This window comes from Leuciscus leuciscus (genome assembly GCF_965113295.1).
Source record: "Leuciscus leuciscus genome assembly, chromosome: 13".
Taxonomy (NCBI): Eukaryota; Metazoa; Chordata; class Actinopteri; order Cypriniformes; family Leuciscidae; genus Leuciscus; species Leuciscus leuciscus.
In genome coordinates, this window is record NC_138737.1 from 40,470,228 (window position 1) to 40,497,441 (window position 27,214).

Genomic DNA, 27,214 nt, shown 5'->3' on the forward strand with positions numbered 1-27,214 from the left:
TGGTATAGTTGGAGAGAGAGGGGAAAATGCTAAATGAAAATATTACAATTCAGTGCCACAGAAATCCACCGTTCAGACTGAGTCGAGTTCTGGGGTCTTAATAATTCTCCTGAAAACAGCACGCATATATTTACATACCATGATATACACAAAAAAGCTAAACCTCTATCAACATCGGTGACCGTTTTGACTGTCGGCACAATATATATGGGACAATTTGTTCTGTGCAAAAATTCATAAATTTGAATGTTTGATTTTCAGGACATTTTTGTTACTTTTGTATGTGAAATAATTCTGGTTCTATGTTGGGTTGGTACACTGGGTTATGTTTTCAATCCAAAAGCTGGGTTGAGAATGTTGGGTTGATAATCGTTCATAGTCAGTAACTCAACGGCGCTGGTTTGAAAGAGACGCAAACGGTTCTGTGTGTGCTGATACCACTTCACCTATCCACTTATGACAGTAATATGTTTGGAAAAAACTAATCGAAAGGGTTTGTTCCTTTTTGACCCAGCACTGGGTTGTTTTTATCCCTGTATATTTGTGAATGTATGATTGAAGCAAATCTATAGTTATAAATAAGCGCACTCGCACTGGTATTTCCTTCTATGCTCACATCGCACCCGAGGTCTGTGTGCGTGAGTGAGTGTGTGTGTGTGAGTGTGAGAGAGTGTGCGTGAGAGTCAATGAGTGAGTGAGAGAGTGAGTGAGTGAATCAGTGAGTGAGTGTGTGCGTGAGAGTCAGTGAGTGAGTGAGTGAGTGTGTGTGAGAGTGAGTGAGTGTGCGTGAGTGAGTGAGTGTGAGAGTGTGAATGAGTGTGCGTGAGTCAGTGAGTGAGTGTGTGTGTGCGTGTGCGTGAGAGAGTGAGTGTGCATGAGAGTCAGTGAGTGTGTGAGTGAGTGATAGAGTGAGTGAGTGTGAGGGATAGAGTGAGTGTGTGAGGGATAGAGTGAGTGATCATGCGAGCGAGTGAGTGTGTGTGTGTGTGTGTGTACCTGAACCTCTCCTCCTGCAGCGCCTGCATCATCAGCGTACACTCCTTCAGACACCCGCTCTTCAGCGTCTCCAGGGTCTCCTCCAGCCGAGCCTGAGTGTCCCGAAGCTCCTGCACCTCCTGCATAAACATGTCCCAGCCGCGGCCCCTCTCGAGTGTGTTCCCTCTGGAGCTCGGAGGACCTCCGGGAGCTCCCGTCACACTCGAGGCCGCGCTCGAACAGTCCTCGTCACTCCCGAACTTCTGCAGGAGTCCCGCGGCGGATCCCGGAGAGCGTTCGGGTTCGGTCACGCCGTCCTCGAGGACGCTGATGTTATCCGCACTCCCGAACCGGTTGCGGATCAGCGACGCGATCTCGCGGGGTTTGGAGGCCACGGCTCCGGCGGCGGAGTGTGTGGCGTGGGAGAAACTGGACAGGCCTCCTTTCACGCTGTCGACCACTCCCTCGCTGAGGCCCGTGATGACCCGGGCGCCCACGTCCCGCAGGCCCTGCTGCATGTCCCGCAGCACATCTTTGGGCTGCCGCTGAACGCCGCTGTGCTCCGCCTCGCGCAGGCGCCGGTGGTAATGCTCGAGCTTACGCTGAAGCTGCGCGATGCTCGCCGCCGACTTCTGGTTCTTCTTCTCGAACACCTGAGGAGTCGTTGTGGGGTTGAAAATCAAAACACAGACAAGGATGAGGATTAAAAGATGGAGGGAGAGTGAGGGACCAAATCACACTTATAGCTGTAAACCAGTCTAACCAGGGTCTAAAATTAACACTCCACTTTAAAATCAGTGTTGGCGAGTATAAGAAAGTTGGCAGGTAATATTTTTAGTAGTGCTGTGCAACGATTAATCGCATCCAAATTGCATCCAATGCTGCGCAATTCTCACAGCCGACTTCTGGTTCTTCTTCTCGAACACTTGAAGTGTCGTTGTCAAGTCAGGTCACCTTTATTTATAAACCCCGCCCGCTGTTTCACAGTCGAAAAAGAAACGATTGACTTGAGACAATTAAGTACTGGAGACGCAACACTAATAGACGAGCGCTTGCACGAGAGCATTAAGAGATGCACACAACTGTAGTTTAAACGAGTACTAAGACAATTTTATCAGTTGATAACTTAAGGAGAGAAATAGCACAGACACCTGACAAGGATTAATCTTTCTAGAGCGAATGTGTTGAATCAAATGGATTAAACTTTGACAGGCTATGCAATATATAGCATATAGAATATATACACCAATATCCAAAATGTAAACATTTTAATAACATCGTTTTTTATTATAGTAATGAGAATGAAAAGCTTTTGCATTACGGTGATGAAAATTTGAGAACATTTTTTTATTTTTTGTGACAGTTAGAAAAACAAACAAATTAGAAAAAAGGGGAAAAAATTAAGGGCGGGACTTGGTTCTGTGCATCAGTTTTTGATTGGATGCTGAGATAAGGGCGTGGCACTCGAAATTGTATGCAGATGAGCATGAGCTTGCAGGGGCGGGGCTTATACTGACTAAATCACTGTGGTCATCGCTAAAAGTCAAAACATTAAAAAAAAAAAATAAATGTAGATTATGTACAGATTATTGTTCACAATAAGATCAATAACATGATTTTAAAATGAATAAAAACATTTTTTTTAAAAAGGTACTAAAAAAAACTAGCTTTATTTTCTTCAATCATTTATCATTTATTTCTAGAGCACGTTTAAAACACAACCAAAGTTGACTAAAGTGCTTTACAAAGAATAAAAGAAACACAATAAATACAAATAATATACATATATACCAAACAAGCCAAAATAAGTAATAAGCAATCAATAGAATAAAAGAGGAACCCAGGATGACAAACTATGGAGTGTTAAAAGCCAGAGTGAATAAATAAGATTTAAAATACCGACAGATGGGGCATGCCTAATAAAGGGTTAGGGCTATTTTCATGCAATTTCTAGTTGCCTTCTGTTCATCTGGGGTAAAATGTGGACCTTTTCCAGACAGGTTTTGAAGACACATAGAAAAGCAGTGTGACAACAGTGTGCAAGATGCAATGAAAGGGTGCAATAATAATGACCTGTTTGATCCGAGTGCTCTGCTGTTTGTCGTTGGCATTGCTGGCGAGTTTGAGGTACTCGGCCACGTTGTCGTCCCGGGACGCCTGCTCGATGCGCAGCTGCTCGGTGAGCTTCAGGATCTTCTGCTGGAGTTGAGCTATAGCCTGGCGTGTGCGCTGGGGGTCGAGACTGGGGTCCTCGGATCCATCGGCCCCGTACGACACCGCCTGAGAGAGACCGCCCTCCAGCCTCTCGATCTGCAGGAACACACAGGAGAGAACTGAGGTCATGCCAGTTCTTGGAAAATGGGGCTTTGCGTGACTTTTTGCTGACGCAATGAAGCAATCGCCCGCTTCTGCAATCAGCATGCAGAGGCTATAAAAGGTCACCGTCCAAATCTCGAAAACTACGCTTTCTATTTCAGATAAATGCTGTTCTTCTGAACTTTCGATTCATCAAATAATCCTGAAAACAACTTTTTTTTTTTTTTTACATTGATAATAATAATGAATGTTTCTTGAGCATCAAATCATCATATCAGAATGATTTCTGAAGGATCATGTGACACTGAAGACTGGAGTAAATAATGCTGAAAATTCAGCTTTACCAACATAGAAATAAACTGCATTTTAAAATATATTCAAATATAAAACAATTATTTTAAATTGTAAAAATATGTCACAATATTACTGTTTTTGCTGTATTTTTTATCAAATAAATGAAGCCTTGGTGAGCAGAAGAGACTTCTTTTAAAACATAAAAAAAAATCTTCCTGTTCTAATCATTTTGGCCACCACTGTATATACAGCCTATATATACACATATGCAAACATACAATACAGTATACAAACACGTGTGTGTGTGTGTGTGTGTGTGTGTGTGTGTGTGTGTGTGTGTGTGTGTGTGTGTGTGTGTGTGTGTGTGTGTGTGTGTGTGTGTGTGTGTGTGTGTGTGTGTGTGTGTGTGTGTGTGTGTATACTGTAAATATACATCTTTCTAAACTACGTAAACATTCAAAGAACTGAAAACAGTATTTTATGGCAAGTTTGTGTTTCCGATAAACTTGTTTAAATTAAAAAGATTTATGGAAAAAAGAGAGAAAAAAAGACAAAGATACTCATCTAACAAAAACATTGTTCAGCACAGGATGTACAGGATGTGTCGACCTCATAGTTTGACAATCGCTTTAGACTAAATGAGCTGAATATTGAGGTCAGAAACACTCAAAAAGCCTGTCTGATCATATAGTCCAGATCTGTCTGTGTATCTGACCTATATATATATGAGTAATAATGACTCAACAGTAATAACCACTCAAATATTATAAGTAATAATCAACATAAATCCAGGGGTTTCAACATCTTCACCGCATTTCTACCTTTTTAAATGTTCATTAATTACTGATTTGATGCAAGTATGCAATAATTATTAAATATTTTGGTAACACTTTACAATAAGGTTCATTACTTAACATTAGTTAATGTATTAACTAACAATGAGCAATACATTTGTTACAGTGTTTATTCATCTTTGTTAATGTTTAATACAAATACAGTCTTTCATTGTTTGTTCATGTTAGTTCACAGTGTATTAACTAATGTTAACAAATACACCCTTTGATTTTATTACTGTATTAATAAATGTGGAAATTAATATGAACTAGGATTGTTCATTCTTAGTTCATGTTAACTAGCCTAACTAATGAACCGTTTCCAATATTTTATACACGGAAATGTAACTTTTTGTATTAAAGGTTATAACCTAAAGTTACATTTCCGTGTGCTTTGAAATGCACATTTCAGTAGCTCTGATATTACTCAAGAAGTAGAGACAGTAAAGTTGATGTAAAGGGAAACAAAGACAACACAACACTACACTACACTACACAACACAACACAACACAACACAACACAACACAACACAACACAACACAACACAACACAAAGACAACACAAACACAACACAGGTGCAGCATGACCAATCAGTGACACATCACTCATGATCTCACCACAACATCCTGAGCCCTGGAAGGTACAGCTTCAAACTTTACATTCCCCGGCGGTCTAATGAACGGCTCATTGTTTAGACTCTCGCCTATTAATATAACATGTCTAAAGATGATATTTGTGTCCTCTCACCTTCCCATTGCTCGCGCGCAACAGCTGATCCCAGTGCATTCTCTGAACGAGCTCGAGCGAAAACAACACCGCTTCATTTGAAGAGTCGAGTGAGTTCTGTGGGAAACACGCCGCTCCGCCGGTTCCTCTCTCAGAAACTCCCCAAACTGGTTTTGAAGTGTCACTGGCAGCTGAACTGGCGGATTAAGCTCGTCCCACCGTTGAACTGGCGGATTATTAAACTCCTCCCACCGCCTCGAACCAGCGTGGAGCTTTAAACATGACATCATCCCTACAGCGCTCGCGAACGAGTCGTTATCAGAGTCGATTCTCTTTAGTGAATCGTTTGAATCCTGCCGAATTGATTCTTGAATTCAACTAGACCATGTGCAGGTTTCCGAATCAGTATTTTTATGTATTCTTAGGGTAGCCTATTTCTGTGATTATTACTGTTGCGATATCGAAATAATTGTACACAGATCCATTTATTCAATGTGAACAAATGAAGAAATTGAACGAATCATTTAGAACTATCACTAAGTTTTACTAACCATCTTTATTTTTTGTAGATGAAAGTGTTTTGTATCATGACTCTGTATTTCCCTATTGTTATTGTTATATTAATTAAAAATTATAATAAAACGTTTTACTTGACTTGCTTCTCAAATCAAAAAATGCGACAGATCCAGAAAATTGGTGAAACTATTGATGAGGTTTAATCTACTTTCCTCAGTTTTTCATCCTTTTCCATTTTATTTGTAAAATGAAACTTTTATAATGCATTATACATAAAGGCTTTAAGTAAAGTGTTACTAAATAGTGAATTTAGGAAAACTGAACATTTTTAATTGACTGCAATTTCAACACTCCATGTCATTTAATGTATTCTTAGTGTTTTTATGTGATCATTACTGATGCGATATCGAATAATTGTACATAGATTAATTTATCCAATGTGAACAACTGAACAAATTGAATGCATCATTCAGAAGAACTATCACTAAATTTTACTTCACAGACTCACTTCTCCCATCAAAAAATGCACCAAACAAAATTGGTGAAACTATTGATGAGGTTTAATCTACTTTCCTCTGTTTGTCATCCTTTTCCATTTTATTTGTAATTTATTTATCTACACAGGAGCAATAATTATCTTAACGTGGATTTTAGCTGCTAGAACAGTGTATATTCCTTATAGAAATTATAGGAGATTATAAATTCATTATTTAAATAATGGATAACACTTTACTTAAAGCACTTATGTATAATGCATTATAAAGTTATTCATAATGTACAATGAAATGAATTATATCTTTTCATAAATAAGTGTAAAAGATCAAATGTATTATTACTCTGGGTTCGGACAGCTCAGAGCTCGGAGCCCTCCCCCCGGACAGCACGCCAAATACGCATTACACTTTACTCTCTCTAATTGTATGTAAGTGTGTACTCGTTAAGTGCCTTAAACACTGTAAACCCGAATAAGTTGGCAAAACTCAAAAATTTAAGGCAATCAGTTGCCTAAAATTTTTTAAGTTAAGAAATTCAAAGTTTAAGTAAGCAGAACTGGCAGATTAAAATTTTTTGTACTTTTAATACATTAATACATACATACATTTTAATTGTTCTTAACTTGAAATGTTTGAGTACACTAATTCATACATTTAACTTAAAACTTTCATGTAATCTCAATGTGAACACTTTTATTAGTATAAAATTAGCTAGTTTTAACAAGTTAGTTTGTTAACATACTAATTTGTTAACATGTTAACTATAGTAAGTTATACAGTAGCATTTGCTGTATGAGTGAAGCCATATAAAGGTTTTATTTGCTCTCAGATCAAGCTCATGCACCACTCCTCACCATGATGATAACTATCCTAAAACCAACATTAACAGAAATTCTTCTAAATTAGCATAACAAAACATTAATCACTACTAAATCTCCCACTTAACATTCATCTTGCACACACACACACACACACACACACACACACACACACACACACACACACACACACACACACACACACACACACACACACACACACACACACACACACACACACACACACACACACACACACACACACACCCCCCCCACCCCCCCCCCCCCACCCCCATTATCACTTAATTTAAGCATTTACTCTCCCTTTTGAGTGCCATTGGCAAAGCATGCTGGGAAATAGACATCCCAACCTTTTCAGTTAAACTTAAGTTCATCTAAATTAAAAAAATTTTTTTTAATAAAACTCAAAACAATGAAACTTCACTTTACTTAAAAAATATCAGTTCTGTGAACTAGAAAGAAAAAGAAAGTGCTAAATACTCATAAAAGTTAATTTGACTGAACAAATTAGTTTAATTTAAGTTTGTCCAACTCAAACCAATTCATTATTTTGAGCGTTAGGGTTTACAGTGAAGGTGTTCAATGACTAGATAAGTATTATAATGTTTTATAACTGTAGTTACAATTATTCACGAGACCATTCAATGAATTACAAGGCATAATGACTGCATTAAAAAAAATTATTTTATAATGCATTATACATAAAGGCTTTAAGTAAAGAGTTAGCAAATAATGAATATAGGAAAACTAAACATTTTAAGTTGACTGCAATTTCAACACTCTGTAATCGCCTTAAAGAGAACCAGAAATACATGAACAACATCTGGCAAAAAAAAAAAGAAAAGAAAAGAAAAAAAGAACATTAAGCTATTTTAACACTGTTTGGTTGTGGCTATTGTTTTATACCTGTGAATTAGCCAATGCACCACATTATAACAAAGTTATAATAAAGCAATACAAAAATAATCTAGTGCAGAGAAATTTTCAAAAAACAACAACAAAGTTGCATTGCATAAAGCTTATATTGCCACAAGATTTATTATACTGAATGAACCAGACAGCAACAGATTTCAACACTATGTGTGTGTGTGTGTGTGTGTGTGTGTTTGTTTACAGTCCAGGACGGATATAGCTCTGGTAATCTGTGATGTAATCTCGGCTCGTCTGGTTCCGGTGATCACGTGACAACGACTGACCAGTTCTACCAGTTCTGGAGCCATAAAGCCCATTACAGGCACACAAACAAATTAAAGCATACAATTAGATTGGTCAAATTCATTAAAGGCATAATAGGCAGTATTATGTAAGGAGTAATCAGACGGTCATTATGAGAAAACCCCGCAGGAAATGATATTTACGATAATGTCTGGCTGACTGAACCTTATTCTGCTGAAGACATGGACATTGAGTATTAATCCGAGTATTTATTTGATCACTTTTATCATTCCTATTATGTGACAAAACACTTCTTAAGATTAGTGATAGAATAGTTTTGATTCTGAACAGACAACTAAACCAAATAACATGTAATTTACTAGATGTTCTGACAAAATGTTAATTGTTGCAGTCTATTTAAAATGTTTAATTAATTTTAAATGTTTAATTCGGTTTGAGGTTGACATTTGTTTTGTAGTGGTCATGAAGTAATTACTTGTTCAAAATAAGTGCTTACTAAAGAGTGTGCAATGTTTGGAGGAAGCCTGTGTTTTTGAAGTAAATGATTCAATGACTCACTCATAAAGGCTCACTTGTTTCATTACTGGATGAATCAGTGTTTTTGAATGAATCTATTGAGTGAATGATTCATTGACTCACTCATAGAGGCACACTTGTTTCATTACTGGATGAATCAGTGTTTTTGAATGAATCTCTTGAGTGAATGATTCAATGAATCACTCAAAAATACTTCACTTGTTTCATTACTGGATGAATCAGTGTTTTTGAATGAATCTCTTGAGTGAATGATTCAATGAATCACTCAAAAATACTGCACTTGTTTCATTACTGGATGAATCAGTGTTTTTGAATGAATCTCTTGAGTGAATGATTCAATGAATCACTCAAAAATACTTCACTTGTTTCATTACTGGATGAATCAGTGTTTTTGAATGAATCTTTTGAATTAATGATTCAATGAATCACTCAAAAATACTTCACTTGTTTCATTACTGGATGAATCAGTGTTTTTGAATGAATCTTTTGAATTAATGATTCAATGAATCACTCAAAAATACTTCACTTGTTTCATTACTGGATGAATCAGTGTTTTTGAATGAATCTCTTGAGTGAATGATTCAATGAATCACTCAAAAATACTTCACTTGTTTCATTAATGGATGAATCAGTGTTTTTGAATGAATCTTTTGAATGAATGATTCAATGAATCACTCAAAAATACTTCACTTGTTTCATTACTGGATGAATCAGTGTTTTTGAATGAATCTTTTGAATTAATGATTCAATGAATCACTCAAAAATACTTCACTTGTTTCATTACTGGATGAATCAATGTTTTTGAATGAATCTCTTGAGTGAATGATTAATTGACTCACTCATAAAGGCTCACTTGTTTCATTACTGGATGAATCAGTGTTTTTGAATGAATCTCTTGAGTGAATGATTCAATGAATCACTCAAAAATACTTCACTTGTTTCATTAATGGATAAATCAGTGTTTTTGAATGAATCTTTTGAATGAATGATTCAGTGAATCACTCAAAAATACTTCACTTGTTTCATTACTGGATGAATCAGTGTTTTTGAATGAATCTTTTGAGTGAATGATTCAATGACAAACACATATTTTTAACAGTCTCTTGTCGCCATCTACTGGTGTAAAATTGTAATTGATACAATATTTATTTGAAGCGTCAAGTTACTTTCAAAAGGTGATTTACTCTATTTTGATCACTACTGTAGACATCAGTGTTTATATCTGAACTATTAATCGTTCAACTCTACTTCTTGTGTGACAAAAGAACTCACATTTATCCAGGTAAACAATAAAGCATGTCTTCTGTCAGAGGATAAACCATGCTTGCACTCAAACTGTTTTAGCCACATATTGTTTCAGTATAAAGTGAAATGATATTGAAGAATGTGAAAATATGAATGTTTACAGTAATTCAAGACTGACATACAGCTAGGTTCAATCTGACCTTTTTTTTTTTTTGTAATATTTTCTGCTGACCTTTGGATAAATTCTTCAAAAATTCTCTAAATTTTAAATAAAAAATTTAAATGTGTTAAAGTCCCCTTGAAAAAACTTGTATCCCTTGAAACTCATCTTTGATCACCAAAATTACATATTTAAATGTTTTTTCCTTCATGCCTTAAAATATCTTGAATGTAACTCGACACCCTTGCCTCATTTAGTATGCGTGGTTCTATGAATATGCAAATGAGCCCCGCCTCCACTCACTCACTCAGCTCAGAGATCCACTGGTTGACGATCACACGTTGATCTGATTGGTTACAAGGTAGTTTGTGACGTCAGAAACACCAGCGATTTCAAAGCGTGTGTTTGAGACTGTCTTTGGTTCACTGCAGTTTTAAGGAGGAAATACTCAGCAATGCTGTCGACTTATGAACTTACACATGGTTTGTCTTAAAGCAGATTAAAAACACCACATAGACACATAAACAACATTAAAAGCTGGATTGTCACCACAGGGGGACTAAAGATGAGCACTGTTATTAGTAAGCTGTAATTATTTTAAAGAAGAAATAGGGAGCAGGGGGTGTGTAGAATTCAAAGAATGATGAGCGTTTCAATTCTACAATGAATTCTGTTGGTTCCTGATCTGATCTGCATCTTTCCATTACAGAAAAGGAGGTTCCTGCTTTAAAAAAACCCCAAAAAGTTCTACATCAGCCCTGAAAGCTTGCTGGAAAATTTACATCTTTACAATAATTACTGAATGCTGAAGGTCACGATCACAAATGACCAGCAGTTCACAGAGCATCTGATGCCTTTTGCTCACAAAACTGGAAAATGCTGGAAAACACACACAGTGAGTGCTTCAGATGTGCTTCAGTCTGTGAGGTTCAAAACTTAAAGTTCTTCAAGAATTCTGTTTGAGGTCCTGCATAACCAGACCAGTCATGCTGCCGTCAAGCTGAACTACGCCGATCGTGGTTGGTCACTTTACATGTCAATCACACAGTCTCTTCCGGTCAAAGTGGGCGGTTCTTCAGCGAAACTGAGTGGCGGAAAGGGTGTGATTCAATAAAAACACAGACAATGCAGAGTCTTATAGCTCTCTCAACTGGTTTCCACTCTTAAAACTCCCTCTAAACCCAGTGAGCTGCCTATATAGGCAGCATTTTGAGGCATCACACATGTGCATGTTTAAATAAATGAACAACTGATGCTAGATGGACATAAGCCTCCTTTATAGTGGATTTATGCAAGTAAAACTGTCTGAATGATGTGATCTGATCTCCAGAGGCGATCGATGTCAATATTTGCTGGACTGAGGCTGCTTTAGTTAGTTTAATGTTCTGGCCTTCAATCCCATAATCCCACTTCAATCTCGGATCAGAAGCTCTCACTCAGGTGTATGCTACATGTGTACAGTATTTACATTTGCCTTCGGATCAATACATATATTATGCATATTTAGTAATTAGTGAGAACACATGTTAATTTACGGTCATGGAAATTACATAACTAAAAAATTTATAATGAATAATAATGAATAAAAAAAATTTTTCCTAGAAAATGCTATTTTTAAATGCTTATTGTAAAAAAAAATAAAAATAAAAACACACACAAATAATACGTATTCCGTAACCATAGAACAGCATGAAAAAAATCTATTTTAAAAATGCTTTCATAAAAAAAAGTTTGTGATAATCCACTAATCACAAACATGTCATAGAAAAAGGGATTTTCAAAATACATTCAAAATTAATTAAATTACACAATGGAGATATCAGATTACTTGTGCTTTTCTTTTGAACATTTCTCTCTATCTGTACTTCTTGTTTCTTTATCTAGTTCATTATGCCAGTCTAAGCCCTTTATATTTACACAAAGGCCAGTTTGAGAAAGGTGGAAATCCTCTTTACTGTTGCTTTAAGTGAGATTGGTGCCACTAACAATGCCTTATTCATCATCAGTGGACAATTACATAACTGGACGTGTTACACTGTGTTCTCTCTCTCTCTCTCTCTCTCTCACACACACACACACACACACACGCACGCACGCACGCACGCACGCACGCACGCACGCACACACACACACACACACACACACACACACACACACACACACACACACACACACACACACACACACACACACAAACAAAGAAAACAAGGATTACTCATGCAAAAACTTTATAGCACTTAACTTTCAAACTACTGCCCTTTATGCCATTATTGCCATGTGTACACAAGTGTTGGCATTGCTAATTTTAATGTTACTGTTGTGAAACTGAATACATTCCTGGTAATCTTGGCTCAGGAAGAGGATCTCTCACAAGAAATTGTGTAAAACAGCACTTGTGAAAGTCTCTTATAAGCTTTTAATAAGATCCACATCAGTGTGTCTGATATTCTTGCAAATTTTGTAATAATTTTCTTGCTGGTGTGTAATTCCAGCCGTGTAGGACGTGGAAATGTACAGCACATTGAATCACCTTTTTTAATCTGTGATTAAGAATGAGATTTGTGTGTCACAACAGAGGGGAAGATTTCCAGTAAATAATAGATTACATTTTGGTCTATTTTTCCACAAAACTATCGTATGACTGCAGAAGTCATACAGAGGAACAGTTGTGATAGTTGTCTTTATCAAATGCAGTCATCATTCACTTTCACAGAAAAGAGCAGCTTGAACATTATGAGAACCATTCCCAGCTAACACAAATGTGTTGTAAGCAATAAGGTACGAGAAAATATGACTAAATATCACTAAAAATCACTCCTTCCTTCCGCTGGAAAAAAAGTCCCTGACCGTGAACAGCAACAGAAGTTACATTATTTCATTATTTCTCCATTAGATTTTGGCGAAGACTGTGTTTATGAGTGAGTCAGTCAGTAGAGAAGACTTTTATTTTGAAAGGACTGAAATTGTTTTGACAAGTAACTGACAAATGACTAGCGTGTGTGTCAGGACGCGGGAAAACCCCTCAACTGTTAAAAGGACAAGATATCGCTGCGGACATTAAAACGGATTCTTTATCACGAATGTCGGACTGACCTGAAGGAAAATGCAATATCTAATGCAGGTATGGTTTCGAAAGGGAAAAAAATAAAATAATAAATCAACCCCATAGTGGATTGTAAGTGATCAAGGGCTTAAGCACGTTCCACTTCAGCCTATTGCAGTTTCCGCCAGTAGTGGGCACTGTGTGTGTGTGTGTGTGTGTGTGTGTGTGTGTGTGTGTGTGTGTAACGCAAGCACGTACATCCGAGTGAACGAGACAGAGGGAAGTTAGCAACTGGAACGCAGCCTAAAAGTGACCGAGGATGGATAATTTCGATGAACTTTAACCTGTGATATCTTCTTCGGGGCTTAAAAGGAAAATAAAAACCTTTTTCAGGGATCCCTGCTAAAGCAGCACACACACACACACACACAGTGGTGAGGGAAAAACTCCCTGGATTACGTGTAATCACAACAATAAAGTTTGTAAGGCGTCAATGTCAGCTGAGGAGATTAACGTTACAAACAACCGAGTGTTTTATTATATATCATAGAAATTACTTGGTTTTGTTTAACTCTGAATCATGAAATGTGGAGTTATCGGCTTTTGCTAAAAAAACTAACTTTTAATAGGCCTATATATAAAAAACATAGTTTCAATGAACTTTAATTTTGTAAGTTACCTGTATTTTTTTATTGAGTTATTATTACTTAATCAAAACAACCCAACTTAAGTTTGATTGATATTACTTAGAATGCACAAGCATGATTTATGAAAATTAACAAAAATGGAGTAATCTATTATAAAGACCAGATAACTTTGAAAGAACGTTCTATTAATGTTACTGGAGGAACTTTAGTTCATAACTTTGAGAACGTTCCCTGTTAACTGGGTTCTTCCACAGAAGAAAGAAAGTCATAGGTTTGGAACGGCACAGAAAATTTTGACTTTTTGGGTGAAAACATTTCAACATGAAAACCACTAAATCAAGAACTGCAGTTTGCTTAAATACAGACAAGAGTATTGATGCACAGTTCAATATTCCGATTTTGCAAAATGTAGAAGTTTTGTGAAAACACGCTGGACTCACGGTGTTGGTCGGGGAGGTGGATGGCGAGGAGTCTGGCGTTATCAGGTTGAGAATGACGTCCATTGGAGAAATCATTGAGCCGGTTTGACAAGACTTCACTCGGGTCAAAGCTTCGGTTCGAGCGTCAGGAGTATCTCTGCTATTCCATTACAACATGCAGAGAAGCTTAAACAAGAGCAAAGGATATCGTGTCCATGAGAGAGAGAGAGAGACGTTCTTAAAACTGAGATGGAATATAATAACTCAGGCCTGGACTCTTACAGTACTTTGAAATGTCAATGGAAACACTGCATTTGAAAAAGCAAGTGTTCTGAGTTCATGCCGGGAATGTTGCGGAAAGAAAAACCCAAAAAGCTCAGCGTGAAGGTTTAGTGTGCGAGAGAGAGAGAGAGAGAGAGAGAGAGAGAGAGAGAGAGAGAGAGCCAGAGCCCATGAGAAGGGTTTTGTCTCGGCTGGAATCTTCTGGCCAACAAAACAGTGTTGGACAACTAATGAGCGAATTCATTCACGGGTTTCAAGGGCTTAGCCAATGAGTTATGTTGACCTACCAACCTCAACCAATCACAGACTCAGATCATAACCATCCACTGTGTCCAGGCTAATGACTGGATTTGCTTTCAGTTACAAAACAATACATGCTAAACACTGTATTTCCACACAACTGCTGCACACAAAGGTATTGAGCCACTGTGTGTGTGTGTGTGTGTGTGTGTGTGTGTGTGTGTGTGTGTGTGTGTGTGTGCGTGCGTGTGTGTGTGTGTGTGTGTAATGGGGTGCGTAAGAGGGCTGGACGAGAAACTGCCAAAACTCTTCTGAATGGGGAGAGAGAGAGAGAGAGAGAGAGAGAGAGAGAGAGAATGTACTGAATCTGTGGTTTAAGTGAGAAAAGGCTTATATAACTCTAGGCCTCATTCAGACTCTTCAGTCGGTGTATTCGGGAGAGGAACCGGCTGTGTCCAGTGAATGAAGCACAGCACATGGTTTAAACTAGATTTTCAAGGTTTTTTTTGATGCTGGATTGTGTCTACATGCTCGATTACTCAGTATTTGAGTTCCACCTTCAGTGTAAGTCTAAGATTGTTTTGTAAGTCATAGCACAACTTTCTTTAACAAGTTGCACGATTTAAGGTATAATTAATGTCTGTAACACAAATTAAGTTTATACTTCCAAAATAATGAACCTTAAAGTTATTATGAAAGGGAGATTTAGTTTGTCTTTTCTTCTCTATTGTGCCGTATATCCGAGTGAAACGCTTCCGGAACAAGAACAAATGTGGGCGGGGCTTGATTGTCTCTGTGTGGAATTGATTGGATGGTTGTGGTTTGCCATTGGCTGATCTCATGTGAGTGCCAGGTTATAGCCCCGCCCTCGTCATCAGAGAAGAGAAGAGGAAGTTATTCTGATTCAAGATTATTAAAACAATAATGATGTACACCGGTAAATCATTTATGATAATCACTCTAATATTCTATATATGTCAATGACATACAAGAGGTCTTTGTTCCATTAAAACATCCTGCACGTTTCATTGCTTAAAATCTCATTTTAAACAAAGCATTTATCTATTCAAGCTCCAAAAACAGCTTGTTTTGATATTGTGTGATCTGTGATGTCACACAGGCCAATACATTTGCATATGCCTGCCTCCAGAGCAAGACATCGACGAATCGTTTTACATCATCACACGATAGGCCCCGCCAACTAAAGGCTGACATTCGCCTACACTGGATGTGAAGCAAACAGAAGCCATTATAATGAGTGATGCTGTCTACACTGAGACAGTAGGGCTGGGCGGTATGACGGTATATATCGTTACCGCGGTAGAAAATGTCAACCGTAACAGATTTTTTTATTCCGTGTATACTGCGACATGTAAATAAGTGGGTGTGGTTAACTCACATGCAGCGTGCGAGAGACTGAGACACTGAGATTTGTCAAAGAAACATGGAGAAAGCAGATCAAGAGGATCCACAAGGGAATTACGTTTTCTAAAGGGTTGTTGTTAATGTGATATTTTCGGGGGAAAAGGCGCAGCAGTCTAGATTAGAGAACCCGTAGGCTACAGTTTAGAGGAGTGCACGAGCGCAACGGGGAAAGCATGAAGCTTCCTTGACAACAACAGTTCATATATCAATATTGTAACGAATAGAAATAATCTTAAATAATGTATAGTTATCTGCATCTTTCCGTCTCTTATGTATAGTTACTTTTTAAACACAAAACTCGCATTCAGCATGACACGCGAGCTGTTGCCGTGGTAATGAACAACCTGCTTGTTAAAGCGAATGTGTAATCCTGTATCTGAGGCAAAATTACTAAATATGCAGCGCGAGTTATATATTTCTATCTCCAAACAATTGGCCACTGAACCAGCTGATAAAATCTTCCTTTGATTCAATGCGTGATTACAACTTGTCACTCAAATTAACCGATCGCATTTTACTGATGCAAAAGACGCGCGCGTGCACACCCACAGCCCTGCGCGGTGTGTCTGTTCACCGAGCTATGTAAAATAATGGTGCAGTTACAAGGTGTGTATAATTTACACACTAACATTTAGTCAACACTAACAGTAGCTGCTGTTCGGTTTTCATACTGCTGTTCTCCTAGTCACTTATGAACTTGATGAACTTGATGACCTTGACACTTCTGAACCTCTCTTGATTAAAGCTCCAGGTGACGGGTTGCCAGATATCACAAAAAGAGCTAAACAAACCCTTTAAAACGCAGTATAATAAGCAGACATGGCAAAAAAAAAATGTACCGGGAAAACATTTAAACATAACTAGTATGTACTAATATCCTCCCAAATTAAAAGGAAGTAACTAATTTATTATGAATAGAATAGTTCAATACAAAATATTCAGATATTATAAACTGATTGATGAAGTAGAGCAATAACATGAAATTGAAAAATTATTCAGCAACGCTCTTAATTGCACCTACAAGTTGTATTTAATATCAATCAGTTGGGGGCAGTTCATCTAAAAGTTGATGAGAGTGTTTTGTTTACTATATTTAGCTATTAAAAATAGTTTAGCAAAGAAATAATTTACCAAATAAAAGAAAAATGATTCAAAGCCTTTTTTGTAAATTTTTTTGTCAGAGAATAACTACATGTATAAATTACTATATCGTGAAATATATCGTTATCGTGAAATATATCGTTACCGTGAAATAAAATTAGTCATACCGTGAAACAGAATTTTGGTCATACCGCCCACCCCTATGAGACAGTATACAGATGTGTGTTCAGTTTCTGATACTCCACACACTTGAGTCACCATGACATGACCCCTTTAACACCATGAATACAAGTGTTTCAAGCAACAAACTTAGAGATCCATTCCTTCTCTTTAAATATGTTCTGACTGACAGTAAGTGTACACATGCACACACACACACACACACACACACACTCGCGCACACACACACACACAATCGCACACACACACACACACACACACACACACACACACACACACACACACACACACACACACACACACACACACACACACACACACACACACCACATTCCTTAAATATTTCCCGCATTAATAAACAGATTGCACTATTCATGTAACAGATGATGTCATGACCTGCGGGTATTTACGTTTCTTCTCACTTGCAGAACCAGTTCATTCTGAACAACTCTAGGACACACACACACAAACAAACACACACACCCCTACATTTTTACTTTTTTCATAAAACACTGTTTCGAGATTTGAATTACAGGGACATCGTGCATGAGCTGGACAGACTGAAGACTGAAGACAGACCAGAAAGATCCAGAACGAGTGTGTTCTCTGTGGTGTGTGTTCTCTGTGGAGTGTGTTCTCTGTGGAGTGTGTTCTCTGTGGTGTGTGTTCTCTGTGGTGTGTGTTCTCTGTGGAGTGTGTTCTCTGTGGTGTGTGTTCTCTGTGGTATGTGTTCTCTGTGGTGTGTGTTCTCTGTGGAGTGTGTTCTCTGTGGAGTGTGTTCTCTGTGGTGTGTGTTCTCTGTGGAGTGTGTTCTCTGTGGAGTGTGTTCTCTGTGGAGTGTGTTCTCTGTGGTGTGTGTTCTCTGTGGAGTGTGTTCTCTGTGGTGTGTGTTCTCTGTGGAGTGTGTTCTCTGTGGAGTGTGTTCTCTGTGGAGTGTGTTCTCTGTGGTGTGTGTTCTCTGTGGAGTGTGTTCTCTGTGGAGTGTGTTCTCTGTGGTGTGTGTTCTCTGTGGTGTGTGTTCTCTGTGGTGTGTGTTCTCTGTGGAGTGTGTTCTCTGTGGAGTGTGTTCTCTGTGGTGTGTGTTCTCTGTGGTGTGTGTTCTCTGTGGAGTGTGTTCTCTGTGGAGTGTGTTCTCTGTGGAGTGTGTTCTCTGTGGAGTGTGTTCTCTGTGGTGTGTGTTCTCTGTGGAGTGTGTTCTCTGTGGTGTGTGTTCTCTGTGGAGTGTGTTCTCTGTGGAGTGTGTTCTCTGTGGTGTGTGTTCTCTGTGGAGTGTGTTCTCTGTGGAGTGTGTTCTCTGTGGAGTGTGTTCTCTGTGGTGTGTGTTCTCTGTGGTGTGTGTTCTCTGTGGAGTGTGTTCTCTGTGGAGTGTGTTCTCTGTGGTGTGTGTTCTCTGTGGAGTGTGTTCTCTGTGGAGTGTGTTCTCTGTGGTGTGTGTTCTCTGTGGAGTGTGTTCTCTGTGGTGTGTGTTCTCTGTGGTGTGTGTTCTCTGTGGAGTGTGTTCTCTGTGGAGTGTGTTCTCTGTGGAGTGTGTTCTCTGTGGTGTGTGTTCTCTGTGGAGTGTGTTCTCTGTGGTGTGTGTTCTCTGTGGTGTGTGTTCTCTGTGGTGTGTGTTCTCTGTGGAGTGTGTTCTCTGTGGAGTGTGTTCTCTGTGGTGTGTGTTCTCTGTGGAGTGTGTTCTCTGTGGTGTGTGTTCTCTGTGGAGTGTGTTCTCTGTGGTGTGTGTTCTCTGTGGTGTGTGTTCTCTGTGGAGTGTGTTCTCTGTGGAGTGTGTTCTCTGTGGTGTGTGTTCTCTGTGGAGTGTGTTCTCTGTGGAGTGTGTTCTCTGTGGTGTGTGTTCTCTGTGGTGTGTGTTCTCTGTGGAGTGTGTTCTCTGTGGTGTGTGTTCTCTGTGGAGTGTGTTCTCTGTGGAGTGTGTTCTCTGTGGTGTGTGTTCTCTGTGGAGTGTGTTCTCTGTGGTGTGTGTTCTCTGTGGTGTGTGTTCTCTTACGAGAGTTCTCTCGTACTGCGTTTTGTAAAAACGCTACGGGAAAAGTCTCTTTTCACGAAATACTGAAGCAAAAAATTATCCTTAATTTTCATACATGTAAAGCGCGTTGCGGCAGTGCTTAGCTATGGCGAGACGGCTCGCTCGCTCATTGGCTGCTCTGCAGCAACTGCATAAGCCTATCGAGCGAGGCCTGAGGTGACGTCAGGCCAATGAGGACGCTTCGCGCCCTCCTAGCCATTTCCCGCCGAGACGGGTGTGGCTAGCCTCTATATAAGGAGCTCGAGAAGGCTGATTCACTTGATTTTCATCTCTTCAGCGAAGCTCACGCATCGCTGGATCACGAGGAAGCAAGCGTCGTTTGAGGCAAGCACTTCAGCGGGACGAGCCACTCGAAGCTGCTGGCAACGCCGCCTTCTACAGCCGTACCTGCTGCGCTTTCCGGCGCTATATCCTTTATTACTCTGTTCTTGTGTGTGTGTGTGTGTGTGTGTGTGTTCGCCGCCGCGACACTCACCCCCTAAAAGAGCTGCGTCTTTTTCAAAATGCCTTCATGTGGCTCGTGCCGAGCCCCACTCGCCCAGGGAGACCAACACGTCATCTGCGTTTCCTGTTTGGGTGAGAACCATGCAGCACTCGCGCTCGCTGAGGGCGGCTGCCCTCACTGCGACCTTTTGCCGATGGTGACTCTGCGGACTCGCCTGGCATCCTTCTCAGAGTCTGCATTCCCCGCCGCGCTGCCGCGCCGTAAGAAGCGCCGCTCGCAGCGGGCCCCGGAACCCGCTCCAGCTCGACCAAGCTCGCCGGTTTGCCCGCCTGCTTCACCGGCTTCTCCTGTTTCACTTCCTGATGCTCAGCGCCCGCAGTCTGCCGCCGCTTCATCAGAGGAAGTCGTTTCTGAGGCCGCGTCGAGAGAGAAGGATTCCTGCTCTCTGCTAGCTTCAGGCAGCGAGGACTGGGCGAGCTCTGAGGACCTCGCGCCTCCTGCCCGCAAGCCCACTACGAGAGCCAACATCGAGAAGGAGCTCATGCGAGTACTCGCGCTGGCCGCGGCGAGCCTCGGCCTCGAGTGGTCTGCACCGGAACTCCCCTCTCGTACCCGGCTGGATGGTAGCTTCCTCCCTGGTGAGCGCACTTCTCCGGAATCTAAACCCGCCCCCTTTCTTCCTGAGCTTCATGAAGAAGTGGCGAAGGCTTGGAATGCGCCCTACTCTGCGCGAACGCGCTCGTCTGTGTCGCCAGCATTTTCCTCCCTGGATAATGCGAAAGACCGAGGCTACCTTTCACTTCCGCCGGTGGAACAGGCGATAGCGACCCACCTTTGCCCGCCCTCTGCTGGACGGCGGACTAAACCGGTGTTGCCTTCCAAAGCCTGCCGCATGACGTCGACGCTGCTCGCGCGAATTTTCTCCGCCGCTGGGCAGGCTGCGTCAGCGCTACACACCATGGCTACACTGCAGATATTCCAGGGTGATCTCCTCCGTAAGTTGGATGAGATGGGACCGGAAGCTATCTGCATCGCGGATCTGAGGAGCGCTTCGGATCTAACACTCCGCGCTACCAAGTCTGCTGCACAGGCCATGGGAAGATGTATGGCTTCCGCCACTGTTGCTGAGAGACATCTATGGCTTACGCTCACGGAAATGGCTGATTCCGAGCGCAACGCGTTTCTCGACGCCCCGCTGTCTTCCGCTGGCCTTTTCGGTTCTTCTCTCTCCGAGTTCGTGGAGAGATTTACCGAGGCCCAGAAAGCGTCTCAAGCCTTCAAGCACTTCCTGCCGAAGAGCTCCGGTTCTGCAGCGAATCGCGAAAAACAGACTCCGCGAAGCTCTCAGCATCAGCCCCCGCCTTCCGCCACACCTTCACAGCAGCGACAGCAGCGACAGCAGCACAGCTCTAGGTCCCGCTCTCGCTCTACCAGCCGACGCCCCGCTCAGCGCGGGCCGCGGCCGAGGATTGTGGTGAAGCCGGAAGCCCCGAAGAAGTCCTAGCACTCCTAGGGAAGCGCAGGTGTGTGAGTCCCGCTGCGGCCGGTCTCTCACCCAAGCGCACCGCTGTTTCAGTCCCAAGACTTGCGACTGTTCCAGCGTTTTCTGCAAGACGCAAGCCTGCACAGTTGCCTGCTCGCCTGCACACAAAAGCCGTTTTCACGGCTACCCAGATATATCCCGAAAAGAGTGTATTTTCTGGTGTCCCGGCCACGGCCGTTGGTGCTATAAATGTAGTGTCGATGCCCACTCCTCAGTGCCCATCCCTACACACAAGCACAGCCCTACACTTAGGGCTCGCGCACATAAAATCGACTCAGGTCGATTGCGCTTCCAATATAGTGAAAGTGCCCACTTCCCAGTGCCCACATACACTATGTCTCACAGACCACAGGCTCTCTGTAAAAACGAAACCTGTGCGCGCTCGCTCTGCTCAGACAGGCAGCGCGTCCAAAGCAGTGAATGTGCCTGCTTCCCGCCCACATTTACTCGCAGACATGAGTCCCGCGGGGCTCGCTCAGACCTCCCTCACTCAGTTAAGCACTGTAGTAAGGCCGAGGACGAGCGCTCTGCCCGCTGTATTAAGCGCGCCCCCCGCCTCGAATGCCACAGGCATAACGCCTATGTTATCGCACCTCGAAGCACCTCTGTCGCACGGCGAACAGAGCGCGCTTCGCATCCAGCCCTTAGCCAGCCATGCAGAAGCATGGGCAGCGCTTCCAGGGGTTTCGGACTGGGTGCTAGGCATTATAAAGAGAGGCTTCTCGCTACAGTTTTGTCGACGCCCTCCCCGCTTCACAGCGCGCGTCGAGACTACGGTGAATTTAGAAGTAGCACACCTACTTCGCGCCGAAATATCAAAACTGATATGCAAAGGGGCGATAGAGCATGTACCCCTAGCTCAAAGCAAAGGGGGGCTATACAGCAGATACTTTCTAGTCCCCAAAAAGGACGGTGGTATCAGACCCATACTGGATCTAAGACGGCTGAACAAAGCATTAGTGAAACGCAGTTTCAAAATGCTCACGACCAGGAAAATCCTCGCGCAGGTTCGCCGAGGAGACTGGTTCATGTCAATAGATCTGAAGGACGCGTATTTTCAAATACAGATAGCGTCACATCACAGGCGATACTTGAGATTCGCCTTCGAGGGTCAGATATACCAGTATACAGTCCTTCCGTTCGGCTTGTCCCTGGCACCTCGTACATTTACGAAATGCATGGACGCGGCGCTCGCTCCTCTCAGACTCAGAGGCATGCGAGTGCTGAACTATTTGGACGACTGGCTGATCCTAGCTCAATCACGATCACAGCTCGTGGAGCACAAAACCATTTTACTCGACCACCTCGAGAATCTTGGTATCACGGTCAATTGGACAAAGAGTTCACTGAACCCCAGTCAAACGATTTCGTTTCTGGGTACCATTCTGGACTCACAGTCTATGACAGCGCGGCTGTCGCCACAGCGCGTGCTGCACATTCAGCGCGTGGCGAGATCTTTCCGCTGCGGCGCGTCTACCCCGCTCAGGACGTTTCAAAGGATGCTAGGTCTCATGGCCTCAGCATCACCGGTTCTCCAGCTGGGCTTGCTCCGCATGCGCCCTCTGCAGTTCTGGTTGAAAGTGCGAGTACCGCGCGGAGCGTGGGTGTCCGGCCGGTTGCGTCTCAAGGTCAATCAGAGCTGTGTCACAGCCCTGATACCTTGGTTGGCGGACGACTGGTACCGATCAGGTGTAAGCCTGGGGACTTCCTCGGGAGTGAGGATGGTGTCGACCGACGCATCCACCTCGGGATGGGGAGCGCTGCTCGAGGGCAGACCGTTCTTCGGCCTGTGGTCGAAACGAGAAAAGCTCCAACACATCAACTGCCTGGAAATGCTGGCAGTGCACAATGCGCTAACGCGCTTTTATCCCCACATCAAGGACCAACACGTCGTAGTCCGTTCGGACAACACGGCCGTGGTGTCCTATATAAATCGCCAGGGCGGTCTGAGATCCACATCCCTGTACAGGCTGGCGAAACGCCTCCTAATATGGGCTCAGCACAATTTGCGCTCGCTGAGAGCAGTGCATGTGCCTGGGCTCCAGAATGTGGGCCCAGACAGACTGTCCAGGAACAACATTCCCCTGGGCGAATGGTCTCTACACCCACAAACAGTCCGGCTGTTGTGGGAGAGATTCGGCAGAGCGGAGGTGGACCTATTCGCGTCCCGCGAGAACGCTCATTGCCCCGTGTTCTTTTCCAAGAACGACAGCGCGCTGTCCCACATGTGGCCGCGCTGCCCGCTTTATGCCTTTCCCCCCGTCTCCCTCCTGCCTCAGGTGTTAGAGCGGGTCAAGGAAATGAAATGCTCAATGCTGCTTGTAGCACCGTTCTGGAAGAACCAAGCATGGTTCCCAGTCCTGATGCAGCTAGCAGACATCGCTCCATGGCCAGTGCCATTGAGGAGAGATCTCCTCTCGCAGGCCGGGGGCTCGATTTGGCACCCGCACCCGGAGCTGTGGTCGCTTCACGTGTGGGCGCTCAACGGTTATCCGTTAACCTCGCAGAGGGAGTGATAAATACCATCACTCAGGCCAGAGCGCCGTCGACTCGGCGGCTTTATGCCTCGAAGTGGTCGGTTTTCTCCGGTTGGTGTACAGCTCGGAGCATATCACCTCTCGATTGTGAGGTGACGGAGGTTCTCTCCTTCCTACAGGAGCTGTTGGATAAGGGCAGATCCCCTTCCACGCTCAAAGTTTATGTGGCGGCTATTACAGCGTTTTCTGGAACAACGCTGGGGCAGTCTCTAGGAAGGAACGATTTAGTCATCCGCTTCCTCAGGGGAGCTAGGAGGCTAAATCCTCCCAGACCTCCTTCAGTCCCTATGTGGGACCTTTCTACGGTTTTGGCGGCCATGAAAGGTGCCCCTTTCGAGCCTATCCAATCTATTAGCCTCAAACATTTGTCTTTCAAAACAGTGTTTTTGATGGCTCTCGCTTCAGTGAAGCGCATAGGCGACCTGCACGCGCTCTCTGTGAGCCCAGCGTGCTTAGAGTTTGGACCTAACGACTCTAAAGTCATACTCAAACCTAAGCATGGCTATGTGCCAAAATCCCTCAACACACCATTTCGGGCTCAGGTCATCTCCCTGTCTGCCCTGCCGGGATCAAGTGAGGAAGGGGACTCAAGTTTTCTTTGCCCCATTAGGGCTTTAAGAGCTTACGTGTCCCGCTCTGCTGTCTTCAGACAGACTGAGCAGCTCTTTGTCTCGTTCAGTGGACGTTCCAAGGGAATGGCTGTTTCGAAACAGAGCTTATCCAGATGGATAGTTGACGCCATAGCGCTGGCTTATACTGCCAAGGGCCTCCAGTGCCCGTTGGGAGTTAGAGCGCACTCCACGAGGGGTGTTGCCTCCTCGTGGGCTTGGTCCAGCGGGATTTCCTTACAGGATATATGTACGGCGGCGGGCTGGGCCTCGCCGTCGACATTTATTAGGTTTTACAACCTAGAGGTTCCCGCCTTGCAGGCTAAGCTACTATCGGTGTAGCCGATTCAGCTGTCTAACTAGAACACTGAAATCGCATGCGCAACGCGCTGCCGACTGTCTTATGGGCAGAACTGTGTAAGACCCACATTTCCCGCATTTAGCTCAGGTTTCCCCACCCTGTCTATGCTATGTCATATTCGCGTCTGCTGACGCAACCTTATAAGGACAGAGGAATCCCCTCTTGTCTCTAGACTCTCTCTGTGAGGTCATGTTTTACGTCCGCGGACGTTACAATATAGGGAATTATGTAATCCCAGGCTCTTTGTGAGTCTATCTGGTGATTATGCACTGTACACCTGGTTTGCTTCCAGTGATCGGTGTCTTTATCCCAGCACGCACGGCGTTTTACAAGGGGTTCCCGTAGCGTTTTTACAAAACGCAGTACGAGAGGACTCTCGTAAGAGAACGTACTCGGTTACTAACGTAACCTCGGTTCTCTCTAGAAGAGGGAACGAGTACTGCGTTCTCTGCGGTGCGTACGGTTCACTCTGGTTCGCTTTGGCGATGAAAATCAAGTGAATCAGCCTTCTCGAGCTCCTTATATAGAGGCTAGCCACACCCGTCTCGGCGGGAAATGGCTAGGAGGGCACGAAGCGTCCTCATTGGCCTGACGTCACCTCAGGCCTCGCTCGATAGGCTTATGCAGTTGCTGCAGAGCAGCCAATGAGCGAGCGAGCCGTCTCGCCATAGCTAAGCACTGCCGCAACGCGCTTTACATGTATGAAAATTAAGGATAATTTTTTGCTTCAGTATTTCGTGAAAAGAGACTTTTCCCGTAGCGTTTTTACAAAACGCAGTACTCGTTCCCTCTTCTAGAGAGAACCGAGGTTACGTTAGTAACCGAGTACGTTCTCTGTGGAGTGTGTTCTCTGTGGTGTGTGTTCTCTGTGGAGTGTGTTCTCTGTGGTGTGTTTTCTCTGTGGAGTGTGTTCTCTGTGGTGTGTGTTCTCTGTGGAGTGTGTTCTCTGTGGTGTGTGTTCTCTGTGGTGTGTGTTCTCTGTGGAGTGTGTTCTCTGTGGAGTGTGTTCTCTGTGGAGTGTGTTCTCTGTGGTGTGTGTTCTCTGTGGAGTGTGTTCTCTGTGGTGTGTGTCTCTGCACAGGTTATCAGAGTGAATTCTTACGTAACATCAATCTTTGTTTGAGTCTTCATCCGAGATCGGACCAATTAATGACTCATACACTCATTATACTCATACACAACAGGAGTCATTAGATGTGTTTCTGTGAGATTCACCCTACTGTTATCTTCATCTAGATTTAGAGCATTAAACCAAAACAACGTCTGGTGTGTTTCTGGATCTAGAGTTTGTTATGGAATATTCGGCGGTCACATCTCAGGGAGGATTAGACTATTTTAAGCAGAAACATGAAATGTTCTCAGTAGAATACAGAACGCCCCGAGCTAAAATAAAACCAGTCATGCAAAGATCAGTAAAATTACATGCAACATTTCCTGGTTAGAGCCAATAAAGCCAAACTGATACCAGGAACACACTGCATGTCTGTGGTGAGGAAATAAACAGTTCAGCTGATGAAAGAACTGCAGGTATTTAGACACTTAAAGCACATTTAAAAATGCCTGAGTGCCATTACAATGCATAGGGGAATATCAAAATGTCATGTGCAAACAAGCTTTTCTCAGAGCTAACACACACACACACACACACACACACACACACACACACACACACACACACACACACACACACACACACACACACACACACACACCCGCTAGAGGGCGATGCTGTCTTCACCAAAACAGTCAACTACAGCAGCTCACACTACCACATCAGAAGATAGAAATCATGCTTTGGTAAATCTTTATTACGAGATAAAGTTGAAATTATGACAGAAGATTGTGAGATAGAAAGTTGTCATACTTTTCTTTTCATCCTATAAAATCCATGACATTTACATTTTCTCATAATTATGACTTTTTATGTCATAATTAAAATAAACAAAAACATGATTTTTTTTTCTTATGTGGCTAAAATGGGTTTTCATAAAGGCGACATATAACTGAGCTGTACATGTGACAAAACAAAATCCCTTAGTGGACATTTGTGGATGTTCTTGTTTTAAAACGTCGAACAAATGAATGTACACTATCAGCAGAAATGTCCAACTCTCCAAATATAGTGAAACATGTCAAAAAGTGACTTGAAAGGAACCCTTACAAAAATGAACCATGGTTTTACTACAAATAAAGCAATACTTATAGTTAAACCATGGTAACCACAAATTAACCATGGTTTTGCTTC

At 42.5% G+C, this 27,214-nt stretch overlaps 2 protein-coding genes across 5 annotated transcripts in view; one reads left to right on the forward strand and one right to left on the reverse strand.

Moving 5' to 3' along the window:
• Positions 1 to 27,214, reverse strand: part of tmcc1a (transmembrane and coiled-coil domain family 1a) — a 76,231-nt gene that overhangs the window by 29,950 nt on the left and 19,067 nt on the right. For 3 of the 4 annotated variants that reach the window (XR_014211236.1, XM_082188750.1, XM_082188752.1), the window contains 2 exons: positions 3,049 to 3,285; positions 997 to 1,628 (listed from right to left, as the gene is read on the reverse strand). Coding sequence is in view for 3 of the 4 variants with exons in the window: in XM_082188750.1 (XP_082044876.1) it covers positions 997 to 1,628; positions 3,049 to 3,285 (869 nt within the window). In the remaining variant the exon portion in view is untranslated. Of the gene's footprint in view, positions 1 to 996; positions 1,629 to 3,048; positions 3,286 to 5,166; positions 5,389 to 27,214 lie in introns of those variants that run through there. The other variant, XM_082188751.1, reaches the window with a different exon arrangement.
• Positions 19,479 to 27,214, forward strand: part of LOC309512978 (uncharacterized protein) — a 58,336-nt gene continuing 50,600 nt past the window's right edge. The window contains exon 1 of the mRNA XM_082188753.1: positions 19,479 to 21,799. Within this exon, the coding sequence (XP_082044879.1) occupies positions 19,979 to 21,424 (1,446 nt within the window). The 5' untranslated portion in view covers positions 19,479 to 19,978 and the 3' untranslated portion in view covers positions 21,425 to 21,799. The remainder of the gene's footprint in view (positions 21,800 to 27,214) is intronic.